We start from the raw sequence: 20,645 nt of genomic DNA, 5'->3' as shown, positions 1-20,645 counted from the left end.
GCTAATAGCGGCGCACGTATTTCGGTGCACCGTGAAGTTTCCTGCGACAGCCGATGAACTGCGAGATGTCTGCGCAGAATTTTATCGCATCGCGAAGTTTCCGGGGGTAACGGGGTGCATTGACTGCACCCACGTTCGTATCAATTCACCTGGTGGCCCGAACGCTGAAGTGTACAGAAACCGGAAAGGATACTTCTCTATAAACGTGCAGGTATGTGGTTCTTTATTGTCTTTATCTTCACCGTTCGTTGTCATGTATCGCAAGCCATCACCTTTTTATTAAGATGCCACACGTATTGATGACACGGCTAGCGTAATCTCCTCACGTACAGTGTGTCGTAGCAGACGATCGCCGCAGTGAAGCGAGCGCGCGTCGTCTGCTCCAAAAGGCCGTTTTTTTATTATTACTATCCGAGCCGCGCTGCGAAGCTCCGCCCCTCTCCAAGTGCCCGTCGCTTCGTGCTCGTCTGCTACCTCCCGCATGCGTTCGGCCGAGCGGGCTAATTTGTACCGCGTTTGCCGTGGTGGCATTGCACTTACACACGCAACACTTTGTAAAATGAACGTTATGTCGGCTTTGAGCTGCCGAAGAGCGACGAACAAATATTTAAGCGCTCACTGTGGCGGCAATTCAAGGAGATGATATGCATTTGAGACAGCGCATGCAGACTCCCGCTACGCATCATAAGTATCACCACGTAATGCGTAATACTGGTACCCGCGTAATTTTAGCGACAAGGAGATGTTCATGAGCGAAGCGAAATATCCCCCTATTTCATAGATACACGAAGCTAGCTGTCGTGTATTATAGCGGCACAACCTATGCGCGACGCCAGCCAGCGCCTGCCTTGTGTGGCGAAGACGGCGCACAGTGTCTTTTTGCGTGTGCTGGGACCGTGTCCATGTGGAAACTCATGCTTTCGCTGCTATCCTGTCATCCGTCACCATAACGCACATTTGTTTACACAATCCGTGTTAGGCGTCGTCGTTTCTAAAGCTAGCATGTTTATCGCATCAATGCGTTGCGGTGAAACGGACCCGTAGGCTGCTCAGCAAAAGGCAACTGTTGTGGCCTTCCGTTTGAAGTGGCCACGGCCTGTCGTTTTTTTCCGTAAACACCCACCAATCTTCCTTGCAGTCTCTGCTACTAAACTTTCACACTCCATGCTCATCTTCTGCTTCGGAATATCTTACGAAAACAAAATCACAGCACGCTGGAGAAAGTCCGGCACAAAGCGTGGTCTTTTTTGATTCGTATGTCCTTTACAAACCTTTTATTATTTTTGCGCGTGTTGCCATGTCATTTTACTGGACAGAAATTATCCCTGTGCTTAGCACTCGTAGACTTCAAGGGGTGGCATGAATGCTGTGGAATAAGTCAAATAACTGTAGCACTTTTTCCATAAACAGGGACGGAATCAGGGTACTTGTGTGGTGCCCTGTCGAATAATATTGAATATCGAATACATGCTAAAAGATAGTGTATGTGCGCGGCATATATTCTTCTGAATAGCTGTGCTGGGTGGAGGAGGAGTAAACTGTATTTGTCGACTTTTTTTCAGGCCATCACTGGGCCCAAGCTGCAATTTTTTGATTTGATTGCCAGCTGGCCCGGTTCCGTGCACGACAGTCGAATTTTCGACAACAGCCGCGCACGTGTGCGGTTTGAGACCAAGCGGCTGCCTGGGGTCCTCCTTGGTGACGTGGGCTATGCTTGCATGTCATTCCTGCTGACACCTCTGGCCAATGCAGGCCCGGCTAACAGCCCAGAAGGCAGGTGCGTGTATTCAGATACAGTGTAAAGAAACGCAGCATTACGTCAACATCCCCACTTATGTGTGCGCATTTATAAATTCGAATATCAGTTAGGTAGCTGTACCTTCAAGTTGTTTTTTATAACATTGTACAACTCCCGGCGACACTCCTATCAACAAATTATTTTTATCTCTCAGCATCCCCATAGCTGGTTTTGTACCGGTAATTATATCCACCCAAGATATGTCCCTGAAGCAAACTTTTGTGCACAAAACTTCATAACATACATGACGCACATGAACCACACAGTCATTCCAGGAATTTCTTGGAAAAACAGCCGAACCACTAACCAAAGTTAGCATTCCAGCATGTACTGTAATAAACAAGTAATCTCGCGGTTTTTACGCTTGGTGCCTTAAAATGTCAAGACAGCATTGAGCCAAGCACAACTTCAACTACTGGTGGATAAACTTTGCAAAATACAAGCTTATCAGATATGTGTGTGTCACAGGTACCAGGCATCCCACATCCGGACCCGCAACAGCATCGAGAGGGCGTTTGGAGTGTGGAAGCGCCGATTTCCGTGCCTAAACATGGGACTACAACTGAAGAAAGAAACCTCCGTGACAGTGATGACCGCCTGCGCAGCTCTGCACAACCTTGCCATTCTGCGGAAGGACCCTGAGCCACCTACTGCCCCTGCGCAGCAGCACCAAAGGTGGCAGCAGCCAGAAAGTACGCCTCAAGGGGACACTGTCAACGGGGCTCGTGCTAGGGCGAGGCTCATAGACAGGGCCTTCCACTGAGCCTCCTAATTTTGAGCCTGCAAGAGTGCGAAATGCAGCAAGAATTTTCATTGACAAACACATTTGTGCACATCTTCCATATTTTATTATATACATTTGCTGCTGTGTTTTATACTTTCACGTGTGACAAAAAATAAAGTGTTTCAAACCCAGAATTGTGTTACGACAAAGTGAGGTGAAACGTTCGAGACAGTCACGAAAGGTGTGCCTGTATACACTTGCATGGACAAATCGCTGTTGTGCCCAATATTCATTCACCACTGTGCACAACAGCCGATAAAAACTTCGGCACAACGTGCTATAATCATAGGTTCACTATGACTTGTGTACACCAGAAACGCTTACTATTTAAAAACATGAATGAGTGTATCTTTGCATCGTTCATAACAATGTGCCTGTACCTGGCCGGGAGTTTACAAAAAACGTTTTGGGAAAGAATCAGCAGTACTTTGTTGTATAATAAATGCTGCTCAGGGTAGCCTTTCGTAGTTGTCAACATTTACACTAAGCAATCACCCTTCACTCAGACAACGCTGGAATCTTGCTTTCACTACAGACATAAATGGCACAGAAACTGGTTTAGTGGGGTAACAAATACGTTTACACGTTTTCCTTGACCTCATTCTACCTGCTAATGAATACGATTCACACGGCATCTCCTCTAAACAAGCCAAATGGGCAGCATATCTAACTGCCACAAATACTGTGTGGTATCCTCACTCTTAAACAAAAACTTTGTGCCAGAATGGTGGTTTACATATGCAGAGGCAAAATGCCATGCCTGAAAAGTCAAATGAGCACCACAGCCAAGCAGTCACTAGCAAAAAAAAATTAGTACATGCTAGAAATTGGGGCACGTGTTTTATGAAACCTAACGCAATTCTCCACATCACTATCACCATCATCAGCCTGCTGAGGTCCTCTTCAGAATGAGGACCTCTCCCGTTGACCATCAGAAGTGGACACAAAATTAACAGTTCACAAATGCAATGAAAATGCAATGTCAAACGTAGCAAACACAGATGTAGCAGAGAACTCTTTCTACAAGCAAAAAAAACGCAGTGTACCAGAAGAAAGTGGCAAAGAACAGCATAGTTCAATGTAACGGCAAAAGAAGTGCAACTCGCAACTCAGCAGAAGGCAAAAGAGTGCAATTCACAGCCTAAAAAAAGGGAAAAAGAAGTGAAACTCGCACTTGCACAGATAATTGTAGCAGGCGTCCAGGCCCTCGTCAGTGTAATGAACCATTGCGACAGCCCCACGGCAGTACAACTATATGAAGCAACCTATGCGGAACAGGTAACGGCGACAAGAAAGTAAGCGAAGTTTGGCACTAAAACGTAACAAAAAAAATGCAATGTACTGCATAACGAGAACAAATTACGACACGTGGTACACTGTCAAGAATGCAAGAGCCAGCCAGGCCTCTGTCCATGAAATGCTAGTGCAGTAAATCATTGTGTCAACTTTACAGTGCTGTACGAAATGAAAACAAAAGGCTAAATGAGGGCTCAACTGAAACAAGACAGGGTTCAATTAGCCGTCCAACTGCCTGTTTAGGGCTGCCAGCTGCGTCTGTTTGATTTTAAGTTCAAGGCGGGCTGTCTTCCGCTCAATTGTCTGCTTCCACTCTTCGTGATGCATTTGCCGCTTCAGTCTTGCCACCTCCAGGTCATGCAGCTCCTGCCGTCGCTCCTGCTCCTTCTCGATTCCCCGAGCGCGGGCCTGCGCCTCTGCCTGAAGCACCCTTTCCATGGCTGCAATGCGGTTTTCAGCCGCACTCGACCGAGCAGCTCGAGCGGAAAAGGGCTCAGCAATGTCCAGCACTGCTGCTTGTGCTCGGGGAACAGATGGCTCAGCCAGGGGAGGAGGAGCCACTGCGGTTGAAGGAGTTGCCTGGGACGCAGGCACTGCGAAGAGATCACGCCTTGAGCTGGGTCCAGGCAAAGGCGCTGTTGCCTCAGTTGGAGCTTGTGCAAAGTCTGCATCTGCAAAGTCAAAACACAAAAACCATGGCCTCTGTAGTGGCAGGCGAACGGCACGGTCAGGTAACACTGCACAAGGTACCAGCTTGCTGCGTAAAGCAAAAGCTCAGCCTACGTTAGGTTACACAACCATGCAAATGACAAGTCTCATTGCATTAGCAAAACCGCAGGTATTTTAAAGAGCTGACACAAAAACTTTCAGCCATGGGGTAGAAACAAAAAATTCTGGGAGACATACCTCCCTTTGTGGCTTAGCGATGGCAAAAGCATTATGGCCGAATTATGAAACTGATCTAGCACTACTGTGTGTGCTTCCATTCTTTCGCAGCTGTGGTTGCTGTAGATGATGCAGAGTGTATGTTTGCATACACCGTACTGATTGCTTTGTAAAACAGGCGTCGCATGGAAGGCAGGATGCATTTTGTGCGAAGTAATAACATAAAGCCTCCTGCACTGGCACATGGCCAATAGTGTGCTTGTGTCGTTTCATTGCCGCCATCCCCATCTTCCTTCTGCGACAATTTCTCTCTTTCGTTTGCTTCGGCATTCAATCTTGTTGTTTGTACAGATTCTCAATTAGTGGGAGTGTGCTTTGCTACTGATGTAATTCCTACTTGTGGAATTACTGTGCTCTGAAGTGCCTCCAGTATTACTGCGTGTATGTGAGAGAAATGTACCTTAGTTGAAGGCCTGGAACCCTTTGGTACATATAGGTTCATTCGTTAAAAAGTATCCAGGCATGGTGGTTCACAGCTGCGGGGTCCATCTCACATTCCAAAAGACCCCGGTAGAAGTCACGAACAAGTTCAAAATGAACAGTTTTATTTTTGAACTAGAGCAATTACTTCAGTTACAGTTCTTGAGGAATGTGGTTTTAAGTCGAGCTTTTCTTAAATCCCTTTTTAATTGTTTCGCCACTAAGACCTATTTTTTGAGCCCCATGGGAGAACGATTTTCTAGCAACATAGTGCACTTATTTCTTCTGCAATAACATGCAGAGAACAAAAGCCATCACAAGGTGATACCAGCGAAGCTGCAAAACTGATTAACTCTTTCGCTACCGCGCCTATCGAAATCGATAAATTTGATCGCTACTTTTGGGAGAGCCATTTCATAGCGTTCCACGCGTTTCTCGAACAAGTAAAGCTGTTCGGAGTTACATCAGAAAATGGCCTTTCAAAATCAGTTTTGTTTTCATTTTTGCTACGGAAACGGGATTTTTGACACGCTTTTGAATCACCTGGGTGTGGAAAAGGAGCGTGGTCATCGCGCGTCACTGCTACAAACGAAGAATGCGTGCAACTCGTAATTACTCTGCTGCTTCTTTTTTGCTATCAGGCCGTGAATGGGGAACTAGCAAACGATTTTCAATCGTCCAGTTCGCGCTCTGACAGTAATAATCCCAGAAGTCGTCTGAAAATGTCAAGCAGTTCCTGGTTGCAAAGCTACTTTATGGTTTTAGGCAGTTTTATTTCCTTTGCGCACGTTGTTCTAAGTACTGTGGTAGTTCTACTTACCCCAGGACCATTCGCAAACAGCTTACAACAGTTTCGGTTTCGTTTCTGCATCACGAAATTCCTATTTAGCGCTACTACGCAGTTACCCAACCTCAAGGCTAACTGCCATGGCGCCTGAAGCGTCCGCGACTGATCCTCGAACAAAGCACGGCGCTCCTGATTTCCCCCACCCTAACCCCATTTCTGCGATAAGAAATTCAGATGCAAGTCAAAAGGTCACACCCAGTCGCCAGATATCTGTTCCACTGAGGACAGCACTTCAAACCGGCCTTACACTGCCAGCTGTTGGCCTTCCAGTTTCGTTTCCATGGAAGTTCCGGGTGTCTAATGTTGCTGCTTAGTTGAACTGTCTATTCGGGCGGAGTCTCCAAGAAGTTGTTGTGCTGCTTCATTTGAAAATGTTACGTGGCGCTGCAATAGAGGAGGCTCGTTGTGCTGATCTTTTTCATCGCGCAACTGCTACTCGGCCAAAGATCGCAGGGCACGATTCTAGCTCACTGTACCCCATTTTTGCGAGCAAGGCTACAATTGTGAGTAAGAAGATGATAATATAGCTCAGCTTTATGTTTTGAGAGATAACTGACCGTGAACGACAACAAGCATCAGCCACGGCGTTCCGTTTTCAACTTCATGCATGTTTTTTTCCACATCGCGTGCTAGTCCCAAATATTGTGCTCCCTGTAAATGAAAAGTCAGCCATTGACATGATGTGGTTACGTTATGTGGGGGCAAATTGGTGCCTCTGATAATGACAAACCGCCAGGTTTATTCCAGGAAACCACCCGAAAGTGCACATTCTGAATTGGAGGTTTGGCTTCACTGCATGCCACGAGCACCGTGCATGCTAACAGTTTTTTTTAATCTGACAAACTGTTCCGCGCAAGTCGACATTTTTTTCTAGGGCGTGTTTTTGAACTGTTTCCCTACAAAATGCATATTCTAATTTTTTTCTTCTACCGGTGGTTTGATAAACACAATTTCTTTTTTATCATTTTTTTCGACAACTTGACAAAAATTTTGATTTTGATATATTTTTTAAAAACTATGATTATAAAAACTTTTAAAAAACTGCTGTTTTTTAAGGCCGTTAAATAATTTGCATTTTGTGTTCCTGCAATTAGTGCCTAACCAATTTTTTAGCAGGAAAAAACATGTTTCCTTGGACCCCTAAAATTAGTCAATTTTCCGGCGATAGCGAAAGAGTTAAGCTAAGCTGTACCACACACCTATTCGGAAGGCCATTCAGCAGTGTAGGCAGACGCAATCTTTTTCCCATACCACCAGGAAGCCCCACCTTCAACTAATACTTCTTGCAAAGCTTCTGTATCCCAGAATTACAACTGTACCTTTGTTCGTCCAAGCATACTACAATTGTGACTGCAAAGGTGCACATAAATTGTTCGCCGTTCTGAACGACGCAAAGCATGAATTATTACACCACTTCGTGGGTGAAGCACTTATCAGGATGAGGCTACATGAAATTATAGATGCTTCTAACCTGCCTCAACTTGTGCTTTAGGGGTCCATATATACTCAATTCTGCTATGCTGAAATACTGTAGTTACAACAGTGCCGTTTCATGAACGCCTTCTATCCCAAACAGCGTGTTTGCAAACACAGCTGGGGCAAGGTTAGGAAAAGCAAGGCAGCAACTCCCACGAAATGTACTTGCGCAAGGGCTTTGCTTACATTTGTAACGGTATGCAAGTGGCTAGTGAATGCAACACAAAAGGTGACTCCTTTGACGGTCCGTGCATTTTTTAAACTCTGAAGAACTTTGGTGCCACTGCTATGAGATTTCTGCTACAGTCAGATACTGAGCTGGTGTAGGTTAGCTTGCAGCCCATTATTACAGCCCATTTTGCAGTCAAGGCAAAGGTGTGCTTCAACAAACTGTTAAACTTGGCAAAAAATATTTTATAAGTTTACTTTTGTTTAAAAAAACTCCAGTACTGGCTCGCAAGCACCAGCTTGTCCGCCAGAAGTAGGGTGAAGACCATGCTAGAGAGGGAAGCGCTCTAAACCTCTTACCCATAAAAATGCACAACTCCCCAAAATCTGTTCACAGTAGCACCAGAGGTGGATTTTCCTTACACGTATTTAAGATTTTGCCCTGAAGAGCACTGCAGGTGCATTTTTTCTCAGGCGACGCAAAACAGTGTACACGTGAACGTATCGAAAGTGCATCTCTTTTACAGCGTACAATCTCGGGCAGTTCATTATGATGGATAAAAGGGTTCTTTTACACAGTCGCTCACTCACAAATATCACACTTACACCGCATGCACACGATAAATGCACAGCTCTTAAACCGGTGCACTCCAAGCGAAACTTGGCTATGCATTTTAGAGATAATTCTAAAGGGGGAATGGACAAAGCATGAGCAAGGCCTAGGTTTTCAGAGTGAGCAATTCGCGAACCTTAGGTGTTAGTGCCACAGACTGTTCCTGATAAACAGTGACGAAGTTAACCGGTTATGAATTATGTTCTTTTCACCTCCAGGCTTAAGTACTCAGGGAGCATTTAGCTGTTTTCATTCAATGTGAGCGCCGAAACAACCTGTGGCACTTACGTAGTACATGTTGACGTGTAAGTTTCACTACTTTCTTACAATCCTTAACAGATACTGCTTCCAAGTTAGTGCTATGGATGTAGCTTTCCTTCATGATCACAACCACTGCAGCGCTTCTTCATGTAACCTAAGGCACTGAAGTTCACCTTTTGCACATGAAGTAAAGTGGCACTAAAGCACCGCAGCTAATGTCAGTGAGTAACAATGCAACTTCAGATGTCCAAGTTTCTGGGCATGTATTAGAATATGAGGCAGCAAAGCTTTCAGTGAGCACAGATTGCTCATTTTTACACTTTACAGTTGTGCACGCACATGATCAGCGGGTGGAAGCGAATTCCTTTTGATTTTTTTCATTAAACATACACAATTCGTCGGCCATAAAAACAAGCTCTGCTCTTGATCTGCTAGCCACAGTGTTTTTCCTTGTAGCACGCAGACTCAAGTGCAATCAGTACGTAGTCTTTCCATGAACACAGCTTGTGTTGAAACTGAACACTTGCCCTTTGACCTTTGTTTTGGTTAGTCGTACTGTCCCTCCTACAGTTTATGCCACACATTTGCGAAGAAAACACCTTCGCAAAACAGCACCTTTATTATCCACCCTCCATTAGCAGCGTGCACAACTTTCTACAACTTCTGCTAGTAAAACTTTAAAACTTCCTTTGACCCCTGCACTCACCTGAACTGGCATGTCCGTCGGCAACCATCGTTTCAAAAATGGCAGCAGGTGGCAGTGAGAGCACTGCCTCACCCCGAAAACCACCATCACTGTCATTTTGGTTTTCCACTCGTGTGTCGAGGTGCGCAGCAGCAGCCCCAACTTGCGCCAAACCGGGGCTTACTGGCCGGCAGGTCCGAGGGAGATTGCCTGCAGATGTAATGATTGCATGTGAATTATCACTAATGCATAGAAATTCCCTTACAAAAGCAAGTGTGCTAGACAAACATAGTTTTCTACACTTGTACACACGGCATTCTTTTAGCTTGCCGAGTTCATGCAATAAGTGCACTCTTCACATATGTATGCACATTTCTAAAAAAACATTTTAAATTTTGCCTGCTGCCCTCAAGGAGTGCTCACTCACTGGTGTAGGAGCAACTAGCTGCAATACCAATGCAATTTATGTTGACAGGGCAACGCAGAAGACCCCTCACTATAATTAAATAAACGAAAAAAAACTTATTGGGCGGCAAGTGTCCATTACACAAGAGGCACATAGTGCTTCCATTCACATTTGATTCAGCATCATCCCGCTTTATGTCCAAAAAAGCTAAGTGGAGTTGCCCTGATGCCCAGGCGCAACCAATTGAGCGTGATTGTTGGCACAACCATTCTTTCACTTTTCCCCCCATTGTTTATGCTGCCGCTTGTGAAATAACAAGAGAGGGCTTGTTTTTTGGTGTCAGCTTTCATTACACCTCTCGACGTATTTTTTATACCCACACAACCTTTATCTTTGGGTTGTTTTTTTTTTATTTTGAAGTAACTGCTTGAAGGAGGTAAATTCAAATACATTTTTGCAGTGGTTTGGTGAAGCAATGATGCGTTTTTGTAAAGTTGTTACACTATTCTCTTCTTTCATTTTCATTTATTGGCATTTTAATGTGGTTTTTGGTTGTCTAAGATTAGTTCGAACATTTTATGTACTCTGATGTATGCTTTAATTGCTTTTTATGCCTGCGTGTGTGTAGTCCTTGCAGTTAAGGGACAACATTTCACCATTGTGCATGAAGCATAGAGGTTATGCTGGCCACAGAAATCTACACTTCATAGCTATTAGCTACTATGGTGCCTGTTGGTCTCACCTGACAATGCGGTGCTAATTTACACTCAATACATATCCACGTAACGACGTTCGTCACAATTACGTTGTCATCCTTATCTCGGCTGCTTAGCCCTTAACGGCTGTTGGGACAGTCAGTGCCTTATCACTGCGGCAAGCGGAGGAATGAGCGAGAGTAGTTCTGATGCGCAGAACGATCCCACCAGCTCCAGTCATCTGCTAGGCCGTCCCCGCAATGAAGATATACGAGGCTGAGCATTAGCGGAAAGGTGTTGCGTCGCGCTTGCGGGAATAGCCTTCCTAGCAAAAATTCCGATAGAGATTCTTATACACGTATATGCTTATTGCCACTGATAAACCTCTCACTCTGTATTAGTCTAGTAGGTCTAACAGTGTGTATTATTAGTCTGTCAGGTCTATTAGATTGTATTAGTCTGATAGGTCTACCACAGTGTACTAGTTCTACCATAACCAGTGGCAAGTTCGAACACAGCAATGAAACATGGCAACACATTTCATTATCACGGTACGCAGGCAAATTCCCCTGGCTGACAGAAATCTGGCTAAATAATTTAACGATACACAAGTGCGTAACCTGATTACGAACGAACGAATAAATTGCAATGCGAATCCTCAAAATAGCCACAACATGCAATCAGAAAAGCTCAAGTCAAACCTGTATGGTCCAGCCATAGGTACACATCGAGCGCATTTACAGCCGATTGAACACCACTCCCATTGTAATGCAACTTCAAAACGGCATTCACCCTTCCGCAGCACGCGATTAGAATGGAGTCTCTTCTTCGTGAGGCATTCCCAAGAGAATGAACAAAGGCGTCCCAAACGGCGAGGTGACGGATCACAGATGGGTCGGGCGGCGGCACGGATCATATTTGTCAATGTTAGGCGGGCGCTAGACACATCACCAACACTTCTCGATGACGTTATGCGCACGTTTTCTTCGATGTCAGGCGTACGTTACACAGCATGGCAGAAGGCGCAAAGACGTCCGAAGCGGCGCGGTGCCGGGTCCAAGATGGGTTGCGCTGCGGCCTAGTTCATGCTTTCCAAAGTCATGCGGGAGTTAGACACATCTCCAGCACTTCTCGATGACGCGATGCGCACGCGTCAGTTGCGAAATAACGCTACAAGCCGTTTACTTCTAGCCGTATTCTTCCCGAACGTACACACACACCAACCCCGCTTTCATGATGTCGCCATATTGGCTACCCATCCAAGAGCAGGGCATGGCTTGGCTTGACTTCGCTGCAGTTTTTCCGGTTTAGATTTCGTGCTCATCTTGCGGCCTCGCAGGCGCACAACTCGTAGCTCCCATCAGTTCTCTTCATTTCTGATAGCAGCGCATTTTTTAGGAACGAAAGTGAACAAAAAAATTGTTGACCTATTTTGCATCATAATTTGGTTAAAGATTTACGGATATGTGCCAGTGAACAAAACACCGGCGCCGTGAACAATTTTTTCTAAATGTTATTGGAAAAGACAATACATGCTACCAGAGATTGCATTAATATTGACAGCGGGGTATCCAACTGCATGCAAGCCTCGACCTTATATACGCTTACACAAACACTTGCCGCTCTCACTAGTGCCCCATATACTACCCTGTTGTCGAAGAAGTTTGCCTTGGTTTTCTTCCCCACTCCTCTGTCCAAGGACAGCGCGCAGTGTTTAGTCGAATTTCGCAAATAGAGAAAACGACGAGGTACTTACCAGTGGCGAATCGTTCTCGGTTCTCTCCTGCCTGCCTCTTCTTCCAGCGCGTCTTCTCGTTGTCCCACAGTTTTCGCAGTTGGGCTACTGTTACTCGCCTGACTCCCTCTTGCGCATTGTATTCCTGTGCTATTCTCTCCCACGCTTGCTCCTTCAGCCTGTTCGCGAAGTTTGTCGACTCCTTGGACTCGACAATGTCGCGGTACCGTACAACCAGTGTGCGGCACATTTCGCGCTCGTCAGGCGTGAACATAAACCGCCTTACAGTACCAGCATTTTCCCTATCGCTTCCTTCGAAATCGCGGCTCGCATCCGGAGTGGGGGCGTTGACATTCATGATAATCTTGTCAAGAGACAGGGGCACTCGACGAAATCGGCGGAGCAGCCGAGGCACTAAAGCAGACGACACGAAAACGAAACAGAATTGTGCAGTGTGGCCAGGCCAGAAACAGTTCTCTAGTTGTGTCATTCTTGTGCTCCGCTTAATCAAAGAAAGTAATATCGCTTGACGTGCCTGTTTATTTCTGTAAAAGAATATAAAAACGTTGTAAAGCTACATTTTTTAGGCGTAATTTCATGTCTTCAATAGAAATTTTCAATAACCTCGCCCCCAGATGCCTTTCGCTGCTCCTCCGAAAGTGCGATCTCGAGGGTCCCTCCAAACGAAGGATTTCCTCGGAGGGTCGGCGTCACCGCGTTTATGAAATGCGTGGAGACCTCGAGTGGAGGTGTTGCCGTATCCTCCACTCTGTCGAGTGGAGGAAGAGCTTTGAGTGGAGGAGGGATTCAGAATATGGGGGTAAGTCGCGCAAGGCTTGAAGCATAGCGAAGCTGCAGGATTTGTGTTACGTGAGCACTGAAGGACAAATCACCACGCATTTGTACCATTTTTACACTGTTTATTAACATGTTCCGTCGTTCCTTTGCACTCTGTTAGTAGTAATCATTGTCATATGCATCGATATCGTCGTCTTCCTCATGCCAAGAATTACATTCGCGGAAGCGCTTGACAGCAGCGCCGAAGTGTTTTTAAAGACGATAGTCTTTCTTGGGCTACTTAAACACAGACATTTGGGTCTGTCTGTATGTCTGTCTGTCCGTCTGTCTGTCTGTAACTCGATTCAGCCACCCGGCCAAAGTAAAATGCTTACTGCGCAATAGTCTTATATACTCACAGCCAAATGTAAGCCCGGTTTATATGTTCATACTTGTCAACTTTGTGAACAAGAACAAGGCATTACGCAAATATAAGACAGGAAATTAGTACACAAGGGATAGTTACAGCGTTCCTTTATTATAAAATTCCTGCGTGCTTGGTTTTTCTATAGCAAATGATATTCTACATTTACTGCAGAAAACCGCCGCCTCCTGGCGGCATATGAAAAATAACGCGGTGACAACAACGAAAGGTTCCACTAGCTAGGTTCCACGTTCTGCTTGGAACGAAGAGAGAGAGAGAGAAAACATTTTTTATTTGGCAGATAGAGCTTAGTGGAAGTGGAGCCTTCTTACAGGTAGCCATGTGCTGTCCTTGATGCTACCGCTCTCTCAACCAGCAGGAGCTGATCGCAAAAGAGGGAGCTGGACAGCAGCGTCTCCCACTGCTCGGGGGAACGGGGAAGGGGTGGAGGTGGCAAATCAGGGTTCTGGGTGCATTCAAGGATAATGTGCCTAAGTGTTCCTGATTGCGTACAGAATTTGCATTGGGCTTCGTGCTGATTTGGAAACATAAGGTGCATCAGTGTTGGGTGGGGATACGTGTTTGTTTGCACAAGTCTGAGCGTAGTTTCTTGTGTCTTTGTTAGTTGTGGGTGGGGCAGTGGAAGTGTTCTGCGACCGAGTCTGTAGTGCTCTGTAATTTCCTGGTACGTCGTGAGTGGCATAGGTTCATTTGAGTCCTCCGCGGCCTGGTCGACGAAACCTCGGGCCTTGAGGTGGGCTTGATCATTGCCCTCCGTGGAGGAATGGGCCGGCGCCCACACCACTTCGACTACCCTGTCTGGTGGCTTGCTTGACAATATGCGGTATGTCATTGGAGCTACCCATCCCGACGTGAGACTCCTGCATACTTCTTGGGAGTCAGTAATTATGACTGTTGCCTTCGTTTGTGAAAGAGCTAAGGCTACAGCTAGTTCTTCCGCTTCTTTTGTTGAGGCTCGTGGCAGGGTTGCTCCGACGATGAGGTCTGTCTTCGTTGTCACCACCGCTACTTTGGCTTGTCTTTTGGGGTATGCGGCGGCATCTGTGTAGACCACTGTGGGCAGAGATCCATACTTTTTGTCCAGAGCTTTGGCTCTTGCTTCTCGCCTACCCTGATGGTGAACGGGATGCATATTCTTCGGTAGAGGACGGATTATGATGTGCTTCCGCCATTTCTCCGGCATTTCCTTTGTTGAGGCAGCGTCCGCCACTGGCATCAACTTTAATTGGGCAAGTACCTTCCGGCCCGTTTGGGTTTGTGCGAGGCGAGCTTTTTGGTTAGACAGGTGACCTTCAATTAGCTCATCGACTGTATTGTGTAGCCCAATGCTAAATAGCCTGTCGGTGGACACGCTCATTGGAAGGCCCAGAGCTTGTTTTGTTGCTTTCCTGATAACGGTGTTAAGTTTGTCGGTTTCTCTCTTGTTTAGAACTGCATACGGCACTGAGTAAGTTATTCTGGAGAGGATGAAGGCCTGGACGAGACGAAGTGTGTCTTTCTCTTTCATGCCTCTGTGCCGGTTGGTGATTCTTCTGATCATGTGTAGAACCTGTTCGGATGTTTTTGTAAGCCGCTGTATCATTTGGTCGTTCTTCGCGTCCGATTGCATCACAAGGCCTAGAATTTTTAGTGATCTGCAGGGTTTGATGATCTGTTTCTCAAGGGTCACCTGGATGTCATCTTCTTCTCGTTTGCTGCGGCGGCGTCGAACCACAAGAAGTTCTGACTTTTGGGGTGAGCAAGCCAATCCGCATTCCTTCGCATACTGGTTGACCGTATCGGCGGCGAGTTGCAGAGTGTCCTGCAGACCCCCTAATGAATCGGTCCCCGTCCACAGGGTTACATCGTCTGCATAGAGAGCGTGTCTTAGGTTAGGAATAGTCTCCAGCCGCCCCGGGAGGCCCAAGAGCGCGATGTTGAACAATAGCGGAGACAGGACTGAGCCTTGAGGGGTCCCACGACAGCCAAGGGTGATGGGGTTCGAGGTGACGTCCCCGATCTTGATTATGGCTTTTCGGTTGGACAGGAAGTCGACAATATAGTCGTATGTCTTCTTTCCGCAGCCTGTGTTGTTCAGGTTCCGGAGGATTGCCCCGTGTGCCACGTTGTCGAAGGCTCCCTTCAGGTCAAGTGCGAGGATGGCCCGCGGGGAGTGACGAGTGGCGGGGACGAGGATCTCTTCCTTCAGCTGAATTAGCACATCCTGGGTCCCGAGGTGTCTTCTGAATCCGAACATTGTGTCCGGCATCTGCGTGGTCTCGTCCAGGTGTTTCTGGAGGCGCTTTAGTACTATCTTTTCCATAATTTTTCCTACGCAGGACGTAAGAGAAATTGGTCGCAAGTTTTCCATGTGTGGTGACTTCCCCGGTTTTGGTATAAAGCGGATTTCCGCCGTCTTCCATTGTTCTGGAACTTTCCCCTCAGTCCAAAAATTGTTGAAGTGGTCCGTGAGAGTTTCAAGGGCTTGGTCGTCTAAGTTTGCCAGAACTTTGTAGGTGACCTGGTCTAGTCCTGGGGCGCTGCTTTTTCTGCTTTCTGCGATGGCTGCCTTAACTTCGTAGAGCTGTATCTTTTTATCGAGTTCGGCGTTCGGGTTCCCAGTGTATGAAGGAGGGGTGAAGTTACGTTCCGTCTTAAGGTATTTCCATTCCAGATCTTGCAGAAGTTGGTCCGTAGTTCCCTGGTATGCGCTGAGTGTGCGGGTCATGCTACGTTGTGATTCGCCTTTGCTCTTCAGCGGGTCGATTAAGTGGCGCAGCAGCTGCCAGGTCTTCCTCGTGGATAGAGTGCCCTGGAGGCCATCACACAACTTCAGCCAATTTTCCCTGCACAGGGCTGCTGCGTACTCTGCTGCTTGCTTGTTTATCTCAGCTATTTTCTTGCGGAGCTTGCGGTTGTGCCTCTGCCTTTTCCATCTTCTGGTGAGACTGTGACGGGCCTCCCAGAGGTGGTTAAGTTTAGGGTCTACACAGGGATTCTTGTATGTGGTGGCGATGACTTGGCTATGCGCCTTCACGTCTGAGACGATCTGCCGCACCCAATCCTGGTACGAGAGTTCTGTGCATTCCTCCCGAGATTCTCTGGTCTTCCGAAATCGGTCCCAGTCGGTAATGCGGGCTGTACCGATTTGGGCTTTATAATTTCTGCCTTTAACTACAAGACGGATAATATAGTGGTCTGATCCGAGGTTAGTTTCAGTAGTCATACACGAGACGTCGAGTGAACCTGCGAGCAACGAGAGGTCTGGGCTCGTGTCTCTTGACGTACTTGTGCCAAGTCTGGTTGGGGTCTCAGGCTCATTTAGTAGGACAAGGTTGTTTTGATTGAGTGCATTCACTATCGCCTGTCCTTTCTTGGTGTTGTTCTTGTACCCCCACATCTGGTGTGGGGCATTAAAATCACCCAGTATAAGTGTGGGATGCTTCCTTGCTAACGCTAGGGCTTCCTGAACGGTTTCCTGTACTCCGGGTTGCTTGCGCGAGGGACGGCAGTAAATGTTGAGAATAAATAGGTTCGTCCTTTTCTTGGTCGAGCATGAGTGGATCTCCACAAGCGTATGCTCACAGTCCCTCTGTGGGGTAAGATGCTGTGTCGCCGAAATACTGCTCCGCACGAGGGTTGCTGTTGCTTTTCCGGACGGGTCGGCGTATGTTATATATCCAGGCAATCTGGTGTTTCCATTCGTTTCTTGGAGGGCTATTATATCTGGTTGTGGGTCCAAGGATAACACGTATTGTAGAAGTGCACCCGTCTTGTCTTTTATGCCGCGACAATTCCATTGCAGAATTGCCGTAGCGTCAGGCCTATTGTTTCGTGGTGGCATCGTGAGATCCAGTGATATCCTTGTATTCTGGCCTTGGATCCCTTGTGTATGGGGTGGGACGTTTATTTGCGCGGGTGTTAGTGCTGTCAACTCGTTCAGCGCGTGCAAAGCCAGCTTCCAGCCATTCGATGCGAGCTACGTGGTTCTGCACTTCCTGCCCGACATTGTTGAGGCCTTGTTTGATAGCTTGTATGTCCTGTCCGAGAGCATTAAATTGGGCGTCCATGCCATCGGTCAGTGATTTGGCAAAGTTGATCATAGCTGTTTGGAACCACGGAGGTTGTGTCGTTTGTTCATCGCACTGTGTCCGGCTGGTTTCGGGTGCTGTGGGGGTGGACGTCGGCCTTGGTGTCTCAGTGTTTGGAGGTGGTGGGAGGCTTGTGTCCATTGACGCGTCATGCTGTTTGTCCTGTCTGTTCGGCCTCTTGCGCTTTTCAATTGCGTTGGCGGATTGAGCTTGTTCGATTGCTTCTAGGCGGGCTTGGAGAGTGGCTATGAGTGTGTGCTGTTCTGCAATCTGTGCGCGTTGCTGCTCGAGTTGCGATCGAAGTTGTGCGCATTCCTGGCACCCTGTGTGAGAGGCTTTGTTTTGGTCGAGACGGAATGATTCTGGGGAAGGGAGAGAAGTAGGAGACGCTACATCTGCCCAGCTCACCTGTTTGTTCGTCGCGCTCGGGCCGGTTGCCCTGTTCCTTGACGTGGATCTGGACTGGGAGCCCGAGCTGCTGCCGCGCCTCCTCCTTTCCGGGGTGGTAGACCGGTCGCGTGGCCGTCCCCGCTGCTCGTGCAGGTCCTTCCTAGAAGTCCGCTCCTCCGCTCGACGTTTCTCCAACTCCCTCTTCCGAAGCAGGTAGGGCTCCTTGAACCGCTTGGGGCAACCCTTGGCCGCTGTGAGGTGGGAGCCGCCACACAGGTTGCACTTGGGCTCGCAGGTGTGACCCAGCTGGGGATCCCGGAGGCCGCACTGGTGGCAGACACTCACACTTGGCTGTGGGCAGGCCGTGGCTCGATGACCGGACTCGTGGCATTGGGTGCAAACGGGGAAAGTCTTCTTGTACAAGGTGCAGGGGTATTCTGCCCCGTACAGTGTGACGTAGTACGGGACCCTGGTTCCGGCGAAGGTGAGAACGATGATAGAAGATTGGCCAAGTCGGCGACAAGCGTAGACTTCGAACTGAGTTTGGTCAATGTTGGCTAGAATCTCTGCTTCGGTGAAACGCACCGGCACCCCTCGAATTATACCCTTGGCGGAATCATCTGGCGCCAGTCCGTAGAGAGTGACAATATGAGTGGAATTCCCAATCTTGATTTGGGTGATCTCAAGGCTTTGGCTGCTTCTGCCGATGGCGTGCTTATCGTTGCGATGTTCTGCGTGGTGTCGAGGCGCACCCTAATGTAGGCCTGGCGCCACGTGAAGTTAATTGCGTTGAGCAGAGGTAGCGAAATTTCTGCATTTTCCACGCTCCCGAGCTTGAGGCCATCTTGTGGGCGAAGCACTAGCTTAAAGTCATCTCTAGGAAGTGGGTTGGGTCGAGGAGTGGTTTTACGCATGAGCGGGAGAGCCTGAGTTGCGGGCGAAACAGCCGCTGAACCAGACCCACTGTCTACCTTGCGCTGCCGGCGCCGCTGGGCTTTGGTGACGACGTCGATCCAACTTGCTTTACAGTCTGATGAAGATTCTGAATATTCACCTTCTCTGGAGTCTTGCTGCATCGCAGTATCTTCGGTCGCGCTGGCGTTGAGGCTAGGGGAGGCTGGGGCACGCTCCCCGTCGGCGGCGGACGAGGTCTGCATATGGTCGTTCTCGTACTAGGCCTACTTGCTGAGGTTAGGCCTAGCGCGCTCGCCCGATGAAAGTGGTTGAAGTTCTGTCAAGAATACACCCACACGGTCCGAAGCGGTGTCCACAGGTGCACTACATCGAGGTGAATCTGATAGAAACACCGAAGTTCAACCGGAGTCCGTTATTTCGCTCACTTAGATAGAAAACTGCGGAGCCCATACGAGGTGCAACTGCTCGCTGCGACAGCAGGTGGCGCCCCTTGGAACGAACGTGGAGCACGGCAACGCGGTAGCACGGCAACGCGGTTCTATAAACCTTGTAGTCGGCCGCCTCCATTCACGCGCGCCTCCGCCGTACTGCAGTGCTGGCATCGAGGAACCCGGCCTGAGCAGTGGAACGCGGTAAATTCAAATCACCTTGAGCAAACCTTTAGTGTGTTTACTTTGGGATGAGCGCGACGGAACAGGAACAGCATGAGAGGTGAGCGTGAAAGCGAACAGGGGGCATTTCCTTGGCAAATGCACACAAAGACTGTCGTCTTTTGACAACATTTGCAAGGAAAGGAGCAGATACGCGGCGAATTTTTTTTGCTAAAGCCACTGCTCGAGGCGGTCACCGCCAGGCAAGCGCTCACGAGCGTTCGGCATTTTCTCACTCCTCGTGATTCTTGCCAGTTTTTTTTTTTTTTTGCTAGAGCCACTACGTATGCAAGGAACGCTGGGCGGTCGCCGCAAGGCACGCGCTCAATCCGCTACGCATTTTCTTGGTATTTTTTCCCGCAACGCTGAACCAGAGTCCTTCAATGCTATGTAGCATTGAAGGACTCTGGCTGAACTTACGACGTGCACAACAGGTCCGCTGCTAAACGAAATAAATGTACAAGTTAAACAAATTAAACAAAACTCGATAGAAGAAGGTAAATAGGAACGAAATCGTGAAATTAAGTGAAATAAAAACAATTACACTCGGCACGTAGAAAACAAGGGAGGTGAGAGAGAGAGATCTTATAAATACAAGTGAAAAATTATAATGTCGTAGAAAGTTGAACACATCACTCATTTACTTAAAAAATACACTCCTATTTGCTTCTTTGCATTAGAGCTTGTTGTTTTAAGTACCCAGGGAACGGTGCCAACTCCGTTGACGGTGATTGCAGAAGCACGGACCATTATCAGCCTCATTGGTCTACTCATGTCTTCCTGCTCGCAGTCCTTTCCTGCAGTGCAAGACGCTACGTCTTTGTACTACGCTGAGCTTGCCAGAACAACATTCATTATTTCAGCAGACGCTGCAGCAGAGTTAGGCATGTTATGAAATATCCTGCATTAGAGTGTGTACTGCAAATACAATTTTCTGTGGGCATAAAAGCATTTGCACTGTACTTTGATGTATAACTAAGACCGTGCGGATGGAGTAACGCACGATTCTATAGAATTAAGAGCGGCTAGTGTAAACATAACGAAGAGAAGTCTGGGTTTTTGTAGTTGCAAATTGTTCTAGTAGCATGCATTGCTATAGCTGTGAACTATCCTCCAGTACAGTGGGCAACACCCTTGTCTATAACATGAGTTCAACTTCAACTAGTTACCTCTCAAAACTGCGCACTCAAACTTGTCACAAAAAACATTGAGGTCAAAATATATGGTTAAGACTTCAGAATGACACAATAGTTTTCTTCAAATGCTTTT

General features: G+C 47.5%; 1 protein-coding gene across 1 annotated transcript; it reads right to left on the bottom strand.

Annotated features, from left to right (window-relative positions):
* Positions 1 to 2,994: 2,994 nt before the first annotated feature.
* Positions 2,995 to 12,582, bottom strand: LOC144152111 (uncharacterized). The gene is made up of 3 exons (XM_077683320.1): positions 12,151 to 12,582; positions 9,315 to 9,503; positions 2,995 to 4,549 (listed from the first exon to the last, which is right to left on the bottom strand). Exons 1-3 carry the CDS (start codon positions 12,485 to 12,487, stop codon positions 4,098 to 4,100), a joined length of 978 nt encoding a protein of 325 aa, XP_077539446.1. The 5' UTR covers positions 12,488 to 12,582; the 3' UTR covers positions 2,995 to 4,097.
* Between the last annotated feature and the right edge of the window lie 8,063 nt (positions 12,583 to 20,645).

The sequence above is a fragment of the Haemaphysalis longicornis genome, unplaced genomic scaffold (genome assembly GCF_048455015.1).
Source record: "Haemaphysalis longicornis isolate Haplotype H1 unplaced genomic scaffold, Haemaphysalis longicornis Haplotype H1 scaffold_9, whole genome shotgun sequence".
NCBI lineage: Eukaryota > Metazoa > Arthropoda > Arachnida > Ixodida > Ixodidae > Haemaphysalis > Haemaphysalis longicornis.
This window is presented reverse-complemented; position numbering and strand designations above follow the sequence as displayed.